This window comes from Anopheles coluzzii, chromosome 2 (assembly GCF_943734685.1).
Source record: "Anopheles coluzzii chromosome 2, AcolN3, whole genome shotgun sequence".
Taxonomy (NCBI): Eukaryota; Metazoa; Arthropoda; class Insecta; order Diptera; family Culicidae; genus Anopheles; species Anopheles coluzzii.
The window spans coordinates 21,883,804-21,899,292 of NC_064670.1; the positions used below are offsets into that span (position 1 = coordinate 21,883,804).

The 15,489-nt window shown below is 49.2% G+C and overlaps 2 protein-coding genes across 2 annotated transcripts; one reads left to right on the forward strand and one right to left on the reverse strand.

Annotated features, from left to right (window-relative positions):
* Window positions 1-6: 6 nt before the first annotated feature.
* On the forward strand, window positions 7-1,353 carry LOC120948253 (uncharacterized). Its single transcript, XM_040364386.2, has 2 exons — window positions 7-125; window positions 210-1,353. The coding sequence occupies exons 1-2, from the start codon at window positions 102-104 to the stop codon at window positions 948-950; spliced, it is 765 nt and encodes a 254-aa protein (XP_040220320.2). The 5' UTR covers window positions 7-101; the 3' UTR covers window positions 951-1,353.
* A 362-nt stretch (window positions 1,354-1,715) lies between these two features.
* Window positions 1,716-13,642, reverse strand: LOC120948245 (delta-1-pyrroline-5-carboxylate synthase). The gene is made up of 6 exons (XM_040364375.2): window positions 13,003-13,642; window positions 3,753-4,743; window positions 3,434-3,675; window positions 2,841-3,324; window positions 2,477-2,758; window positions 1,716-2,390 (listed from the first exon to the last, which is right to left on the reverse strand). The coding sequence occupies exons 1-6, from the start codon at window positions 13,114-13,116 to the stop codon at window positions 2,128-2,130; spliced, it is 2,376 nt and encodes a 791-aa protein (XP_040220309.2). The 5' UTR covers window positions 13,117-13,642; the 3' UTR covers window positions 1,716-2,127.
* Between the last annotated feature and the right edge of the window lie 1,847 nt (window positions 13,643-15,489).

Consider the following 15,489-nt stretch of genomic DNA (forward strand, 5'->3'; position numbering starts at 1 on the left):
GTGGCAGGCAACGGATCAGCTGTTTCACGTTCGGGTTTCGACAACAAAGCAAGTGGTGGCGTGAAAGTTTGTTTACGTTTCGCTTGTGCTACACACTTTCGATGGAAAATTCGCATCTAAATAGGGTAATAATTACTTTGTGCTGCACGGTGGTACAGATTTGTGATGTATTGCAACGATTAAACGCGTGTCGCTCTTTTCCCTTGCAGGCTCACATGTACGGCAGAAGGGCGGAAAACTTTGCAAAAAATCGACGCTTTGACGAAGCCATCGAGTGCCACCGGAAGGCCGTGTCGCACTTCAACGAGGCGCTCAAGCTGCAGACGAATACCGTCGTGCAGGAGTCGCTGCAGCTGCAGCGAAAGTACCATCTCAAGCAGGTCGACTGGATGCTGGTGCGGAAGCAACAGTACGAGCGGTACCTCCGGGCGCTCGACTACCAGCGCCGCAAGAATCCTGACTTTCTCGCACAGCAGATTGAAAAGATGGACAAATACAACGACCTGCAGGTGGCGATCTATCACAACCTGGACGATACGGACGGTTTGCTCGAGTCGCTCAACACAATGCTGACCGCGGCCCAACCGGCGGTGAATGGTGGTGGTGGTGGCGGTGGTCCCAAAACGGTGAACGAGCTAATCGCTCTGAACCACTCGCTGCACATACTGATCCAGCGCATGGCCCAGAACGTGGACGAGTACGCGACGGAAAACGAGGAGCTGCGGGAGAAGCTGCGCTACTACGAGAAGGAACGGGAAGCTCCCGCGGGCAGCTCGGAAGCTGGGCAAGGGTTAGTGGACACGGAATCGTTGGCCAGCGCGAGCAAAGGAGGTGGTGGTGGCCCCAGCACACAGAAGCATACGCACGGATTAATGCATGACAATCTGTCCACCGCTCTAGCACCGCTCGAAATGCCGGTGTTTGATTTGTCCGATTTCGATAATCACTGAAACGCGGAGGCTCATGCGAGACGAACGCACGCGTGGTGGTGGTGGTGATGATGGCACCTTTGTACCTGTGTCCTGGGTCGCGCCTGGGAACTGGTGGCGGCAGCTGCAATGCAGCGTGTAACAGTGTTGCAGGATGTGATAACACTACACTTATGTATTTACATTAAATTTAACAACACACACACACACACACACACAGACACTGTACTGTAGACCCGCGAACCATTTGGAAGCGGAATCATGCGCGTGGCAGGAGTAGGGAGTGGGTAGGTCAGAAGAGAGTTGTAAATATTGTGTAGCCCGGCCGAATCCGGAAAGCCTTCGCTCTATCTCTGTGCTGGCGTGTTACGGACAAGTACGATGTATAACTATCGCAAATAAAGATTAATTACAGCAACAGGAATGCATTGTCAATCAAGAGTTGTTAAGGGAGAGCGAATGCATTTGCAGTTGCAGTGCGATAACATTTGATGCTCCAGTGCTGCAACAAGCGTGACTATAATTTTGACTGGCTTGCGCTGAATTTTGTGCCGCTCTCTGCAATTTATAATGAGGGATAAAATGACCCCCCCCCCCCACCTCCCTCTTACCACGATCATTTCTTTCGGCATCCCGACTTTTAGCGCGTGCATCATTCTGGCGAATTTTCGGTCCTGCATAATTTATTGTACGCTCATTAGGCACGAATGAAATTAATTTAATTTTTATACACACACACCCCTGAGAACGTGGACACAAGGAATGTAATGAACGGCGCACCAGGAATTAAACTATCGTTATTTACAGACGGCTTTTATTTCATTTGCAACCCAATCATACACACTCACACACATAAACGAACACATACACCCGTTGCACATACCCCAGTACAGGTAACCTCATGCCGGCGGTCACAAAGTGATTATGCTCCCGATCCGTCACGCTAATTTGATACGGTAAGGATAATTAATTGAGTTTTATTCGATTGTGTTGCGCATTCCCGCTTTGTGTACGCAATTCGTGGCGCGCGCGCGCGTGCATTGCACCTTTTGGGGTGGGATCATCTGACTGGGAGATCCACTCCACAACGGCCCTTCCGAGGCAGCAATCAATCGTCCGTAAGACAAAGCTGCGTAAACGGAAGCACGCTGGCGAGCGATTGCAGGCAAGAGCAATTTAGCGGAAGGATGACCACCTGCTACTGGTCGGTCGGTAGCGACTGATGGAGCCAGGCACGCGATCCGTCGGTAAACTCCGACGCCGTATGGTCAACGCCGCTCAGGATCCACTTCGTCGTGAGCAGTCCCTCGACACCGACAGGGCCGCGGGCGTGTATTCTTGCGGTGGAAATGCCCACCTCCGCGCCGAGCCCGAACCGGAAGCCGTCCGCGAACCGGCTGCTAGCGTTGTGGAACACGCACGCACTGTCCACATTGCTCTGGAAGTAGGTGGCCGACGTGGCTGCAATGGAAACGGTAAAGAGATGTTGTTTAAAATGTTTTTTTTTTTCGTATTTTGTTTTTTCGACTCGATCCTTTGATACGTACGATTTTCCGTTACGATCACATCGGTGTGGCCGCTGCCGTACGTGTGCACGTGGTCGATGGCTTCTTCGAGATTTTTCACCACCTCGATGCTGCACTCCAGCGCACCGTACTCGAACTTGAGCGACTTGGCCTGGGGCGGGCCGAAGGTCAGCATCTGGTTCAGCTTCGGGCCGGAGTTGATCTTGACGCCCTCGCGCTTCAGCATGTTGCACACGTCGGTGAAGAAGGAACTGTTCTGCAGGAGGTCCTCGTGAATGAGCAGCGTCTCCATGGCGTTACAAGCTGGAAAAGAAACAAGCCACAATAAAAAGAATATAAACGTGCGCATTCATTATCACTACCACGTGGCGTGGGGATTACTTACCGGCCGGATAATCACACTTGGAGTCGCGAATGATTTTCAGCGCCTTGTCGAGATCCGCCTCCCGATCGACGTACACGTGGCAGATGCCTTCCGCGTGCCCCATTACCGGGATGTGCTGGGCCTTCTCCTGGATGCTGCGCACCAGCTCGCTCGAACCGCGCGGTATGATCAGATCGATGTGCTCGTCCATCGACAGCAGATCGCTAATCTCTTCGCGCGTCGACACCAGCGAGATCGCGTTCGAGGCACCCGTCGCGGCCAGCGATTCCTTTACCAGCTCCATCAGGGCCCGGTTGCTGTGGGCCGCCTCCTTGCCGCCCTTGAGCAGCAGCCCATTGCCGGACGCCATCGCGAGGGCGGCCACCTGGGGCAGCGAGTCCGGCCGGGACTCGAATATGACCAGCAGCACCCCGATCGGCACGGTGACCTGCTTCAGTTCCAGCCCGTCGGCCAGCTTGGTGCGCTTCACTACACGCCCGACGTTCTGTCGATTGAAAAAAAAAACATATTGGAAAAGTGTAAACAACATTGCACGGTCTCTCAACAAAGCAACCATTGCAGCGCCAACTGTCAACTGCAGTGTTCTCCCCTACCCGGTGGCTGTCGTCCGCAATCTGCTTCAATCCTTTGGCCAAGCTTTCCAGCTTGGAGGGCGTCAGGGACAGTCGGGAAAGCAGCGGTTTGGCCAGCCCCGACTTCTTCGCCTCGTCCAGATCTTTCGCGTTCGCTTCGAGAATTTGCGACTGTCGCGAGATGAGCAGGTCGGCCAGTGTGTTGACTGCCTGTGCCCGCTCGGCGGCGGTAAGATTCTGCAGAACTCGGCTGCCATTACGTGCTGTGAGAGAAAGAGAAACGAGTGAAAAATAATGAGATTAACCGCCCCCATTACCTTCCAGGACGGCTGTGGCTTACCATTTTCCGCAATCTGCTCGACAGGGGTCGCCTTCTCGGCGGTGGACTCGGTAAAGAACGTTCCCACCTTGCGCCCGGTAAGTATGCTCTTGATCGCCTTGTCCTGCATGCCGTTGCAAATGACCACGCTGACCCCGCGGTCCAGTGCCCAGGTCGCCGCCATCACCTTCGAGTTCATGCCGCCCGTACCGACCTTGGATTTTTCGCCGAACTTGATCAGATTCTTGTCGCCGGCCGTGTAGGTGTGCATGAGCCGCGCGCCATCCTCCCACGGCGGCTTGTTGTAGATGCCGTCCACGTCCGACATCAGTATCAACAGGTCGGCATGAATCTCGGCCGCGAGCAGTGCCGCCAGACTGTCGTTGTCCTTGATCCGGATGCCCCGCTTCTTGCCGGTGGCCGACACCTCCTGGTCGACGATGAACATCGGCGGCACCACCGCATCGTTCGTGTTGATGATCGGCACTATGTTCAGGTGGATCAGCTCGGACAACGTGCTGAACAGGTTTTTGCGCGTTTCCTCGTTGTAAAAGTCCGGCTCGGTCACGAGCACCTGCGCGATCTTGATGCCGTACTGGGCGAACATCGCATCGTACAGCGACATCAGGCCGGACTGGCCGACGGCGGCGGCCGCCCTCGGTTCCACCAGTGTGCCCGCGTCCTGGCGCGTGTGGTCCGTCGGTGAAAGGGTTTCGCGCATCGACAGGGACATGATTAGCTCCTGCGTCAGGCGCTGCTTGCCGAACGCGACCGCACCGCTCGTGACCATGATGCACTCCCGGCCCTCCACGTGGTATTCGGCCACCTGCTCGACGATCGAGGCCAGCCGGCCCAGTGCGAGACCGTGCTCGTCCTCGCGCGTAATGACCGCGCTGCCCAGCTTCACCACCAGCCGCCGGGCGTACTTTAGCTGGTTGCGCTCGCTGAATGTCGCCTGCTTGCGCTCGTGCAGACCGTGCAGGGTGCGGTTAACGTTTTTCGCCTTTCTTGCCTAGTGGGTGGGGAGGAGAAAAACAAAACCAAACGACGGGTTTGAACTTAATGCGGTTTACTTTGCATTCCGGTGGTGGTCGGACATAATCTAACCGGCATTATGGTTTTGGAGTTCTTGTGCTGCAGTTGGCAAAGCGGCACCAAGCATGAAAACAAACCACCCCCGCCGGTGGCTACTTATTTTGCCCTTTATCGTTGGCTTACCTCAAGACGGGGTTGGGGCCGCGTGCCCATCATCCCACAGATACCTGTGGGCGCCACTGGCACAGGATGAGCCACAAACGATTTGAAATTTTAAACAGGTCGCCACGACGACGACGACAGCGCAACCATTGCAAAACAAAATACAAACACGTTCGAAGTAGGCGTTCGACATGTTTTTGATTGCCATTACATGAATATCGCATCATGCCATCGCGCACGGTCGACCGGTCGGCGGTATCCTTTCGCGTGAAGGAAGGCCTACTACGACCGAAAAAGTTTCCCTCTGTGCGTTTCAGTATTCCGGGTACACGCTACAAGCAACATACATACACACACATAAAAAAGGGGTCCAAACCCGCCTCACCCACTGGAAAATGTAACCGGCACCCAATATCATATCGGAAAACAATCGAAACTTTTTTCATCAACCTTTTGCACGCGCGATGAAGATGCACAGATTTTCCCGGGGGAAAGCAGTTTGAATGTCGCAACGTTTTTTTTTGGTGTGTTTTTCTCCTCAAAGCCGTTCTCCTTCGCACAAAAATTGGAAGGGAAAGAATGGGTTTTTGCGACGAAAAAAAAAAATGGGTCGAAAACTTTTCCCATCGCGGGCCGCATCAGCTTTGCATGAACGCCACGCACTCTTTCGCGCAAAATTCGTGCGCCGCGCTACACGTTTTACATTTTTTCGGGTATTTTATTTCTTGCTGCGGGCGCTATTAGCATCCATTTTCGGTGCGATTTGTGGGTGTGTGTGCGTGCGCTAGATCGCTTCTTAGATTGTTAGCAGCACCCGCGTTGCCCGCGAAGGTCCGGCTAAAGGGGGAGTGCGCAAACCCCGTTGCTGGTGGGTGCAAGCATTTTTGTATCATTATTTGCCACCATTGCCCGTAGCCCTGCAATCTTGCCCGAGATCCTTTTTCGCTCATTATTATGCTGTGAAGTTGCCGTCGGTACAATCGGCTCGCTCAGGGATGTATCGGTATGTGAGAGTGGAGCTATTTTTTGCTGTTGTGTTGCTGGCGCGTCCTGCCCTGGGCTACAGTTTCAAATGCGCTCCAGTGCGGAAGCGGGACGGACTGGTTGGGACCAGCGTGAGGCTCGAAATTCATTCCATGCGTCAAAAAGATGGACCAGCCAAGAATAGCCAAGAATAGCCAAGATTTGTGGTTATCCTTTTTAAAGTAAAAAAAAGGGGAGTTGGGACGAATTTATTTAGCTTCATTAGCAATCGCGAAATACATTAATCCATTTCTTTAGAACATATTCTGCTAGCCCTTTTTTTAATTTCCATTCTGCTAGTGGTGCACACAAAGACACACCGAAAACGACCGAAGCTTAATGCACGCAAGCGGCTCCAAGACCGCCCACCAGCTGAGGTCTCGGCTGGCGGGTAAAGTGATTATTTTTGGCTAGCATAATGACTTTCCTTCCATCTTTTTTTTTGTCCCGCAAGTTATCACTACAAAGATACCAAACTGGCCAGCCAGCACACAATCGGGCTTAAAGTTAATTAAGATTGCACAACCAACCTGCTTCACACTGCTCCCGGCCCACGGGACTCATTCTCGAAGGTTTTGTGATTCCTTTTTTGTATGTACTCAGCGCACAAGACACAACAAAACAACTCCATTCCTTTTTTTCTCGCTGTAGCTGTGTGTTCAGCAAAAAAAAAAATGAAGCTCAGCACACTGTAAAAGCTCGGCATAATCCGACACAGTGCAGTCGGGTGCAGCAATAACGGTGCAACAAGCGAGGCAGGAAATTATTTTTCATTATGATTGCATTTGCCGTTCAGGCGTGCAAATGCGTTATTTGTTCTCTTCCCCTTCTTCCTTGGCCTTCCGCTTTGTGCGGGAAATCAAAGCCCGAGCGAAGGTTTGATGAATTATAATTACTTTGATTCGGCTTCACGCATTGTCACGCCCGCGGTGCAGTGCGTTCGCTGTCTACTTGCGCAACAGTCGGGTTCGAAGCCTGCGACGAACGAATGCCACTCCGACGAAAGTATGATACTGACCCTCCTCCCCCCCCAATCCCGCACCCACTGTGCTGGGCACGATTGTGCAGGAGTAATTGAAATATTATTTGATTTCCACCCGAGATTCTATCGACGTTAGGCGGGAGTTGGTCGAACGGGCGACCCCCCGGCGTGACCAGATGCTAGCTGGCAAGAGAAAAAAAACAAGGATGACAAGGAAAAACTGCTCACCCAACTAGTGATGGGAAAAAATAAATTTTCGCTGGAATCGATTCTGGCTAGGTCCGGCTAGGCTATGAATCGCCTCCGGAATCGGCTCCGGACGTGGCTCCGGAAGCGGCCTCGGAATCGGAAGCGGCTTCGGAATTGGTCTCGGAATCGGCTCCGGAATTAGAATCGGTTTCGAATAACCGCAAAGTATCCAAATTTACTTATAAACGATCCATTCTCTGCGATTTCGAGATTGTTTTCGCTTCTGAAACTTCTTATTTCAATTAAAGAACTGATTCTCATTCCGCAGCTAATTCCAATTCTGGAGTCAATTTTTATCCCGTTTTCGGAACAAATTAGGATTCCCAGGTCGAATCCGATTCTGGAGCCGATTCTGATTCCGGAGCCGATTCTGATTCCAGAACCGACTCTGATTCCGAAGCAGATGTAGATTCCGGAATCGGAATCGATTCCAGCATCGGAATCGGCTCCGGAATTGACTCCGAACACGGAATCGGAATCGGGTAGGTCTGATTCCGAGCACCCACCACTACACCCAACAGCTCCGCAATCAATGGCAATGGCGCTCAATTGTGTTTGTGTTTCGAGAGGCGTTCGAAGTTATTAAAACTTTACGATTGTTTTAAACGCCCTGCTTGGCTGCTTGGCGGGACAATCACGGCTCGGTACTTAATTTGTGCAAAAAGGCTCACACGTCGAACCCGGTTAGCACAACATTGCACAATTGGAATGGCAGCGTACACACTGCCAGAGTAATGGGAAATTATTGCTAGGAAAGCGAAAAGCCTACCGAGCAACGCATTTATCATTATTAACATTCCAAAAATGGCAGGAGTGTGGGCACTTTTTAAACCAAACATGTTGTACAACTTTGGCTAGATGAAGGACACCGAAATTCTTAAAAAAAAAAACTCAAAACCAACGCAATCCGAAAGCACCGCAGGCTTTTTGATGTCTAAAATATGTTTGAGATGCAGCGAACGGCAGCTATTATAGGAAGAAGAGCTTTTCCCGGAAGCTGCAATTACCTTAAGCTTACCTACCAAGTGGTCTGCCTCTTTCCAAGAAAATCTCTGCCGAAGCTGTCCACCTTTCAAATCCCCCTTTCCTCTCGCCTCCGAGTGTCGAGTTGAATCGCAATTACGCTTTGCCGCCCCCATTGGAACGGCATGAAAAGGTGTAAGGTGTACAGTAGTGTAATATCATCCCTGGCCCTGCGTGCTGCGACAAACAAATGTCCCTTGCTTTCATCTAATCTATGTTTCCGCGCCTTCAGGATCGTGGATGAGAGGGCATGGACATCAACAAATGCTGCCATGTTATTGTTATACGGGCCACCACCAGGGGCAGCAGATGCGGCAGGAAGCGAATCCTTTCAAGTGGGCACAGTAGTGGGCACATCAAAAGAGAAAAGCTTCTGCTTCTGCCACGGTCCGATATCACGATTAGAAAGTTACGGAATTAGATTGTCCCGGTCCTGATCGCTGGGAATGGCAATATCGCGGGGATCAGCAATCGCTTGGCTCAGCAAATCAAAGCACGGGGAAGTACGGGAAGGTGGGCCGGAAAGTGACGGGAAAGCGTGTGCCCCTACTACCCCTACTACTACCACATCAGCGTGAGCCGTTCCAACCTGTGCCCCGTTCTGTCGCGATACATCTCCGATCGGTACGGTTCGCCGATTCGAGATTGTTTTTACTTGGCGGCGTCCCAACCACCACCATCGATGCTTCTCCGATGATAGTGGGGTTGTTTTGCAGTCTGCTTTTCAAAACAAAAGGGCTTCGAGCCCCCGCCAGTGCCGCTAGAGCCGCACGTGCACTGTCCACAAGTCCACAAATCATGCGGGCGGATCAAGCCCTAAGCATCTTCGAACCGTTCGCTTTCTATTTCCACTGCTTCTTCGATTTGAACGATAAGATCAATCAAACAGTTGTGGTTGTTGTTGTTGTTGTTGTTGTTGTTGTTCGAATATAATATTTCAAATCAAATAATTTTCCCACACACACACCCGCCAAAGGAGAGGGTCAGGAAGGCACCCGATGGGCGGTTGAAAGCAAGCAAACAGCTGCCGTGTTGCCCATTAGATCCTTCGGTCGGATTACGGTTGTTCCGGGTTGCCAGGGTTGGGAAGACTTGTACCGTTTGCTGTTTGGACTCTGTTCCGCTGTTTGGTGTGTGGGTGTGTGTGTGTGTGTGTGAGCCGCCACGGGCAAAGGTCGCCTGGTGCGCTGGTAGGCACTGGTAATTACATTTAGCAGGCAATAATAGCGCCGCGACACCCAACGGAGCCAAACATCCACATGTGCTCGTGGTTTAGGGTGGTAAATATCACACACACACACACACACTCACGCACCCCGGGGTGGGTGTATCCATAATTGGGTGGTAATTATTTGTCCGCCTCGTCCGAAGCTGACTCGATAATCCGGTAACCTAGCCACGGTATCACGCTTTTAATACTGAATTGGGCCTTTACAGGGTGATGCAAAATCAATCGAAACACGATGGCGCACACACATCGTGTGAGTTATTTTCGTTATTTGTTAGTACAAGATTGAGCTTTTAGCTGTTGGACGAGAATGTTGGTGATGTAACATACTGAGTTGGGGTGTGTAGTGGGTTACATTCTTTACGAGTGATTTAATTAAAAACATCACGAAGATTATGTTTAACTCATTTGTGAACGAACTCGACCATGCAGACTAGCAACAACAGAGTTTTGAGCCGTTCGTTAACTGAATAATTCATTCAAGGTTTCAATAACGATGAGCAATTTTACTCTTCGCATCGACTAGACCAGGAATCACCTAACTTTTCATTGTACGGGCCGTATTGCTTCATAAATGTTGTTGTTGAGGGTCATTTTGACGTTACCTTTAGCTAATGGATGAACCTTTAAATCTTTTTTTGATGAGAAAATGTCAACTGAATGTATCAAAGTTGTACAATTTTCTGTTATTCAAGCTCTATTTTAAACTTAATAAGTTAAGCATTGAAATTTTGATAAAAATAATCAGAATAATAAACTTTTTATTTCAGTCTTTACAAAGTCATGGCGCATTAAAGACTCTCGCGGGACGCATACGACTCGCGGGCCGTAGTTTGGAGACCCCTGGACTAGATACTCACTTGTAGCAATTTTTCAAAACAGCCTTTCCCCGAGTTACGCGAATTTTTAGTTTTGACAACTTCCTACGTCAAATTGGTACAATTTCCTTCCAACAATTGCCAAATCTCTATTATAAAATTCTAGTAAAGGCTGATCAGCGTTACTTTCCAGCGGTAGCTTGGATGATTTTTGCTTACTTTACATCCATACAATGGATACCACATCGACTATAGAAACGGCAACGCCGACTTAGTTTTTAGTGTTTTTAACGGTATGGAGAAGAATGATACAAATAACAGTCTGAATTTAATAATTGAACGTTTTTCCGTGGTCTTTCGAGATTTTTCTATGCATTGGCCTAATTTTTGGTTTAAGCATAGCTAAAGAATGTCTTCTACTACGTGTAAGTAAAATGTTCCAATCAGTGGTCCAAAGAACTGGATCCGGATGTATGAAAACGTTGCGACAACATTTATACGAAAAAGTAACTAAAACAAATAAGCTTCTTTTAGGAGTAACAGGTCATGCCGGTCTATACAGGCTTTCGATACATAGTACCACTTAGCCGGATAGTCAATCCTTGATTAGGGCGACGGTCCATGGGACGGGCATGTTATTAAAATGTCCGAGTTGACGATAGTACCGCAGGACCCCTCGATGCAACAAGAGATAAAAATAGGAAAACTGGACTGGGTGGTTCGATTAGTGAGTCAGATTCAGGTACTATTCAGGTCCCGAAATATATAAGGAAGCAGTATCAGGGCTTGGAATCAGGATCTGTTCCATGACTGACATGGAATCTTAATCATTTCAAGGATCAGTAGAGGGTTCTGTTCCAGTACCGAAAGGTATGTGTTGCAGGATCTGCATGGAGTCAGGATCAGTTCCAGGACCGTTATGGGTTTAGTGTAGGTTTTGGTGTGGGTGCGGGAACAATTCCAAGGCCGGCACGATTTTTGGAGCTGTTATACCGGTATATATACAATTTAAGTACCGGTAGGGTAAAAATATCAATGTCAGGGTACAGATGTGCTTTAATAGATTTAAAGTGTCAGGAAGGTAAATTTATGAATATTTTAACAGAAATCAATCAATCAATCTTCGTAATCACAAGCATTTTAACCATCAAACACAACAAATTTACAAAAAAAAGTATATTTTTATGACAACTTCGTTGCATCTGTAATGGTGGTTTACTTCCTATAGTCGTCGTATTGTGTTACTATCGTGTTGGTAAACAAAGATACCTAAAAACTGTGTATAATACACATGGAACTTAGTTTGAAGCTGTTTTCAAATGAATAGTAAGAATCACATCCATAATATTGATTTCTTACATAATTTGACCGTAAAAATTAGTGTGATTAGTGATTGAAATATTAACTAAAAAAACTTTATAACTATAGTCTTCAAAAACCGGTAAGAGTATGCTTGATTCGAAGTCGGGTTTTCACTCAGTTGAATATGCGAATTTCTGACTTTTGGTAAATTACTTACAGGAAACTCATTTCTGTTGCTTATTTTTGTGTAAAAAATACGGAATGTTAACAATATCGCGAAAAAAAATCTAAAATGTTCGGTTTTTCGATAATTTCGAAATGTTCGATAATTTCGCTTCTTAATGCATCACTTGGAATTAAAAACCACATGGAATTTACGTTGTATTTTAAGAAATCCGTTGCATGCAGGTTATTATATACCCCAGAAATTATCTTGCATAACCCTGTAACCGGGCCAAATTAACTAGTTCAAAATAAATTGCAGTTTTGTTGAGAGTTTGAAATCGCAAAATGCACAGAATTAATCGAATTATCTACAGGAATTTTGTTAAAAAGTAATATCGCACATTAAATTATTAAAATTAATCATAATTATTTTTTTTTTATCAAACGCGATGTTCGACTTACGCGAAAATCCGAGTTACGCAAATGTCCCTGGAACGCATTATTCGCGTAACGCAGGGAAAGACTGTACTCATGAGTGAGTCAAAGGCTTTCGACGTTAGTAACTCGCCATACCAACACATATTCTAACACATACTTATAAGGTAAATGGCCAATTCAGCAACAACAATCTAACACATTTGTCAACACGCAAGTTTTGATCATTGTTATGAGCAACGACCAAAAACAGAATTGACAAATCCTGGATCCCAATTCCCCAAAACGGCAAGTAAACAGCTTAAAGGATATTGTTTTTTACGGAAATTTAATGCATCATAGAAAATGTACTTCTGCACCAATTAATCGATATGTTTTGTAATGCCAGAGGTAATGTGCCGGTGTAATGTGTAGATTTTCGCTTCTCTACCGTTGCGGGCAGGCAAAGCTTTGCGTCAAAAGGCCTCGCTCGATCTTGATTGAATATTCAGGGCAATCCCGAAGCCCAAACATTGTGTCTGTGTTGCAATGGTGCCGCTTCCGCGTGCCGCCTGGGTTATCGCGCTCACACGCCGCGGCCACTGTAAGGGTTATGCCGAGCCGATGCGAGGAAATGTACGGTACGGTACTTATGCCCTTGTGTTGTGATTTTGAGCAAGTATAAAAACGCACACCAATTGTTGTTTTTTGTTGCTCCCTTTTCCCCTTGAACGTCTGGACGCGGTGCCTGCGTCACGAGCGGATCGTTGGACTTGGATCAGAGTCCGAGGTTTTCTGGGTGGAGTGCGTTCACCCGCTGATTCTTTGCCAGTTTGCCCCGGCAGCAATCCCAAACACCGCGGCACTTACCTGCTGCATAAGGTACGCGCTGACGCTCGGGCTGCCCACGATGGAAAAGTGACGCTGCTGGCCGGCGCGCAACACCTTTCCGGTGCGGTCAAACATCCTTAGGAAGCTCATCATTCTGCGCGACTCCGGGACGGACGTTTGGTACGATTTGTAAATAAGGAACACAGTAGTAACGGAGGACGGTGACGATGAAACTCTTGGCAGTCTCTGTGTCTATACGAAACGGTCAGACTTCAGACGAACTTCCGGGGATTGCTTCTAGGAGCACGAAAAGGGACACTGAGCGAACACTGGGGCCCTGCAATTTCACTGCATTTTCACGAGCAACTCGAACGCTTGGAAAAAAAGGAAGTTCACCTCGAATAGCTCGAGCTGGGCACGGATTGGTGAACTTCGCTGGACGGAAAAGGCGTCGAAGGCACACTCGCTCACGGGCCGGACGGTGCGAGCGAAAAGGGCGGGAACTACGGCTGATGATGATGTGTGTGGTGCTGTTCCGGACTGTCCGGCTCAACTGATCGCTGCCCGGGTCGAATGCTGATGAGGAAAGTTTTGCTATGCTCTCTACTCCCTTCTACTGCCCGCCTCTGGTTGACCCTTCCGCTCGGAGGTTTGTGATAAGAGATCTCTCCCTGCCCTTACCCTCTCTGTCCCTATCTCTCTGTACCTCGTGCGGGCTGTTGCAGCGAGACCTTTAGTGGGGCATCAGTACAGAGCATCCTTATCGGACGACACACGGCTGGTTTTTGCCTGTTCAGCTGATATTTGTAGTCTTCACTTACGCTTACGCCTTCCGCTGCTCGCGTTCGCCGCTTGGCTTCGGTCCTCCCGTCAAAACGTACAGTCCACACAACATAGGAGCGCGCGTGTGCAGCATGATGGAGTGGGTGAAGCTGACCAGTTGCCACAGGTTGCTTCAGGCTCGGGGTGCAATTGAGCGGGACTTTGTACCCTGTACGCGGACGAACGGAACGGAAACAGGTGCAGGTACGGAAGGTACGCACGCTCAAAATGCAATCCCAGGTACACGGAGCCAGAGCCACAAGGTTCCTGTGAATTCCTCCACTCGTCGTGTCTGTCGGTTTTGGATGACGCACGCCTGCACGCAGTGACGCATTCTGTTGAGCGTCGATTATCAGCACCAGGCCACGCTCTGCGCCTTGGACCCGAGGTCCCGAGGATGCATTATAGAATTCGCACCGAACATCATCGCAACTGAACATGCTTTCCGGGCAAAGGCTATAATAAAGACCGGCCTATCATCTGTGCCTGCGTGCGGAGGGTGGGTGAGTAGTCTGTTTTCGGGGGTCACGTTTATCAATCGCGGCACCAGCATTGCCTTCCTCAACAATAGACTCCAATCGGGTGGTAATATTGTTCACGTTCGTGTGCGTATGTCTCTCTGGGCATCGTGTCAATATGCAAACTCCCCCGAGCCGCTCCGTCACGTGATGTGGTAATGATTGTGCCGCGCATTATAATCTTTCCCAAGGGGGTTGGAGTGGTTGGAGGGAGCCGAAGTGGGAACTGTTTGATAACGCAACCCGTTGTTGGATTGATTGGTTGAAGTCCTGCTTTCACCACCGGTCTCGCTATCGCGTGCCAAGTTGATTGAAACATAATTTCATGCACGTTAGCGCGCTGGTGTGCTACTGTCAAAAAAACCAAAAAAAAGAAGAAGAAAGTAAAGATGGCCCAAAAAAGATGGCCAAAGAAAGGGATCGTCTTCCTTTTCCCGTCCGGAGGCTTTGCGGTGGACGCATAATTAATTGCGGGGATGATACTGCCTCGGTTGCTTTAAGGGTGAGTTCCTTCCAGCGTAAAAGTTGGTTGCCCCACAAAGCTGCCGTTGTTTGTCCCATTCCCTCACTCCCCCCCTCCCCTCTCCATCCCCTTCACAGCACAGTGAGGTACAATTCTAACTGTTGGTGCGTTCGTTGGAAACTTTCCCGCTAAACGACCTAAGCCCTGGGGTATCGCATACTCGTGAAACATGATACACCGCGTGGTTAGTGGTGTGTGTTTGATTTCTGCGCCTATTTTGGTTCGTTGTTGAAAAACAAAGCTCCGGTTGGCACCGAAAGCTCAACCCCCGGGGGATACAACAGTGGAAGTGGACTCGGGAGAAGAAACGGATTAGGTTACTGGTGAGAATGAGTGCGCCGGGTGCCATCCGAAATCGAGCTGTGGATGGTGGCCGGTGTTTTGCGATGATAAACAAACCGCAACTTACCCGTGGGGAAGGAGGTAGCGGGAGGAGAGCTTATTCGTGGCGCAATGCCGTCCAATCCGTCGTTCATCCTTACCGGTACCGCCAGTGTTGGATCCGTTTGAGTGAATGTGTGTTGACGGGAGACGGGAAGCTCTCTCTCTCTATCTCTCTCTCTCTCTCTCTCTCTCTCTCTCTCTCTCTCTCTCTATCTCTTTCAAAAGTCTTCCTCGGTTGATTTGACCCCTTTAAATGATAGTCGCGATGAAGTCGCCGTT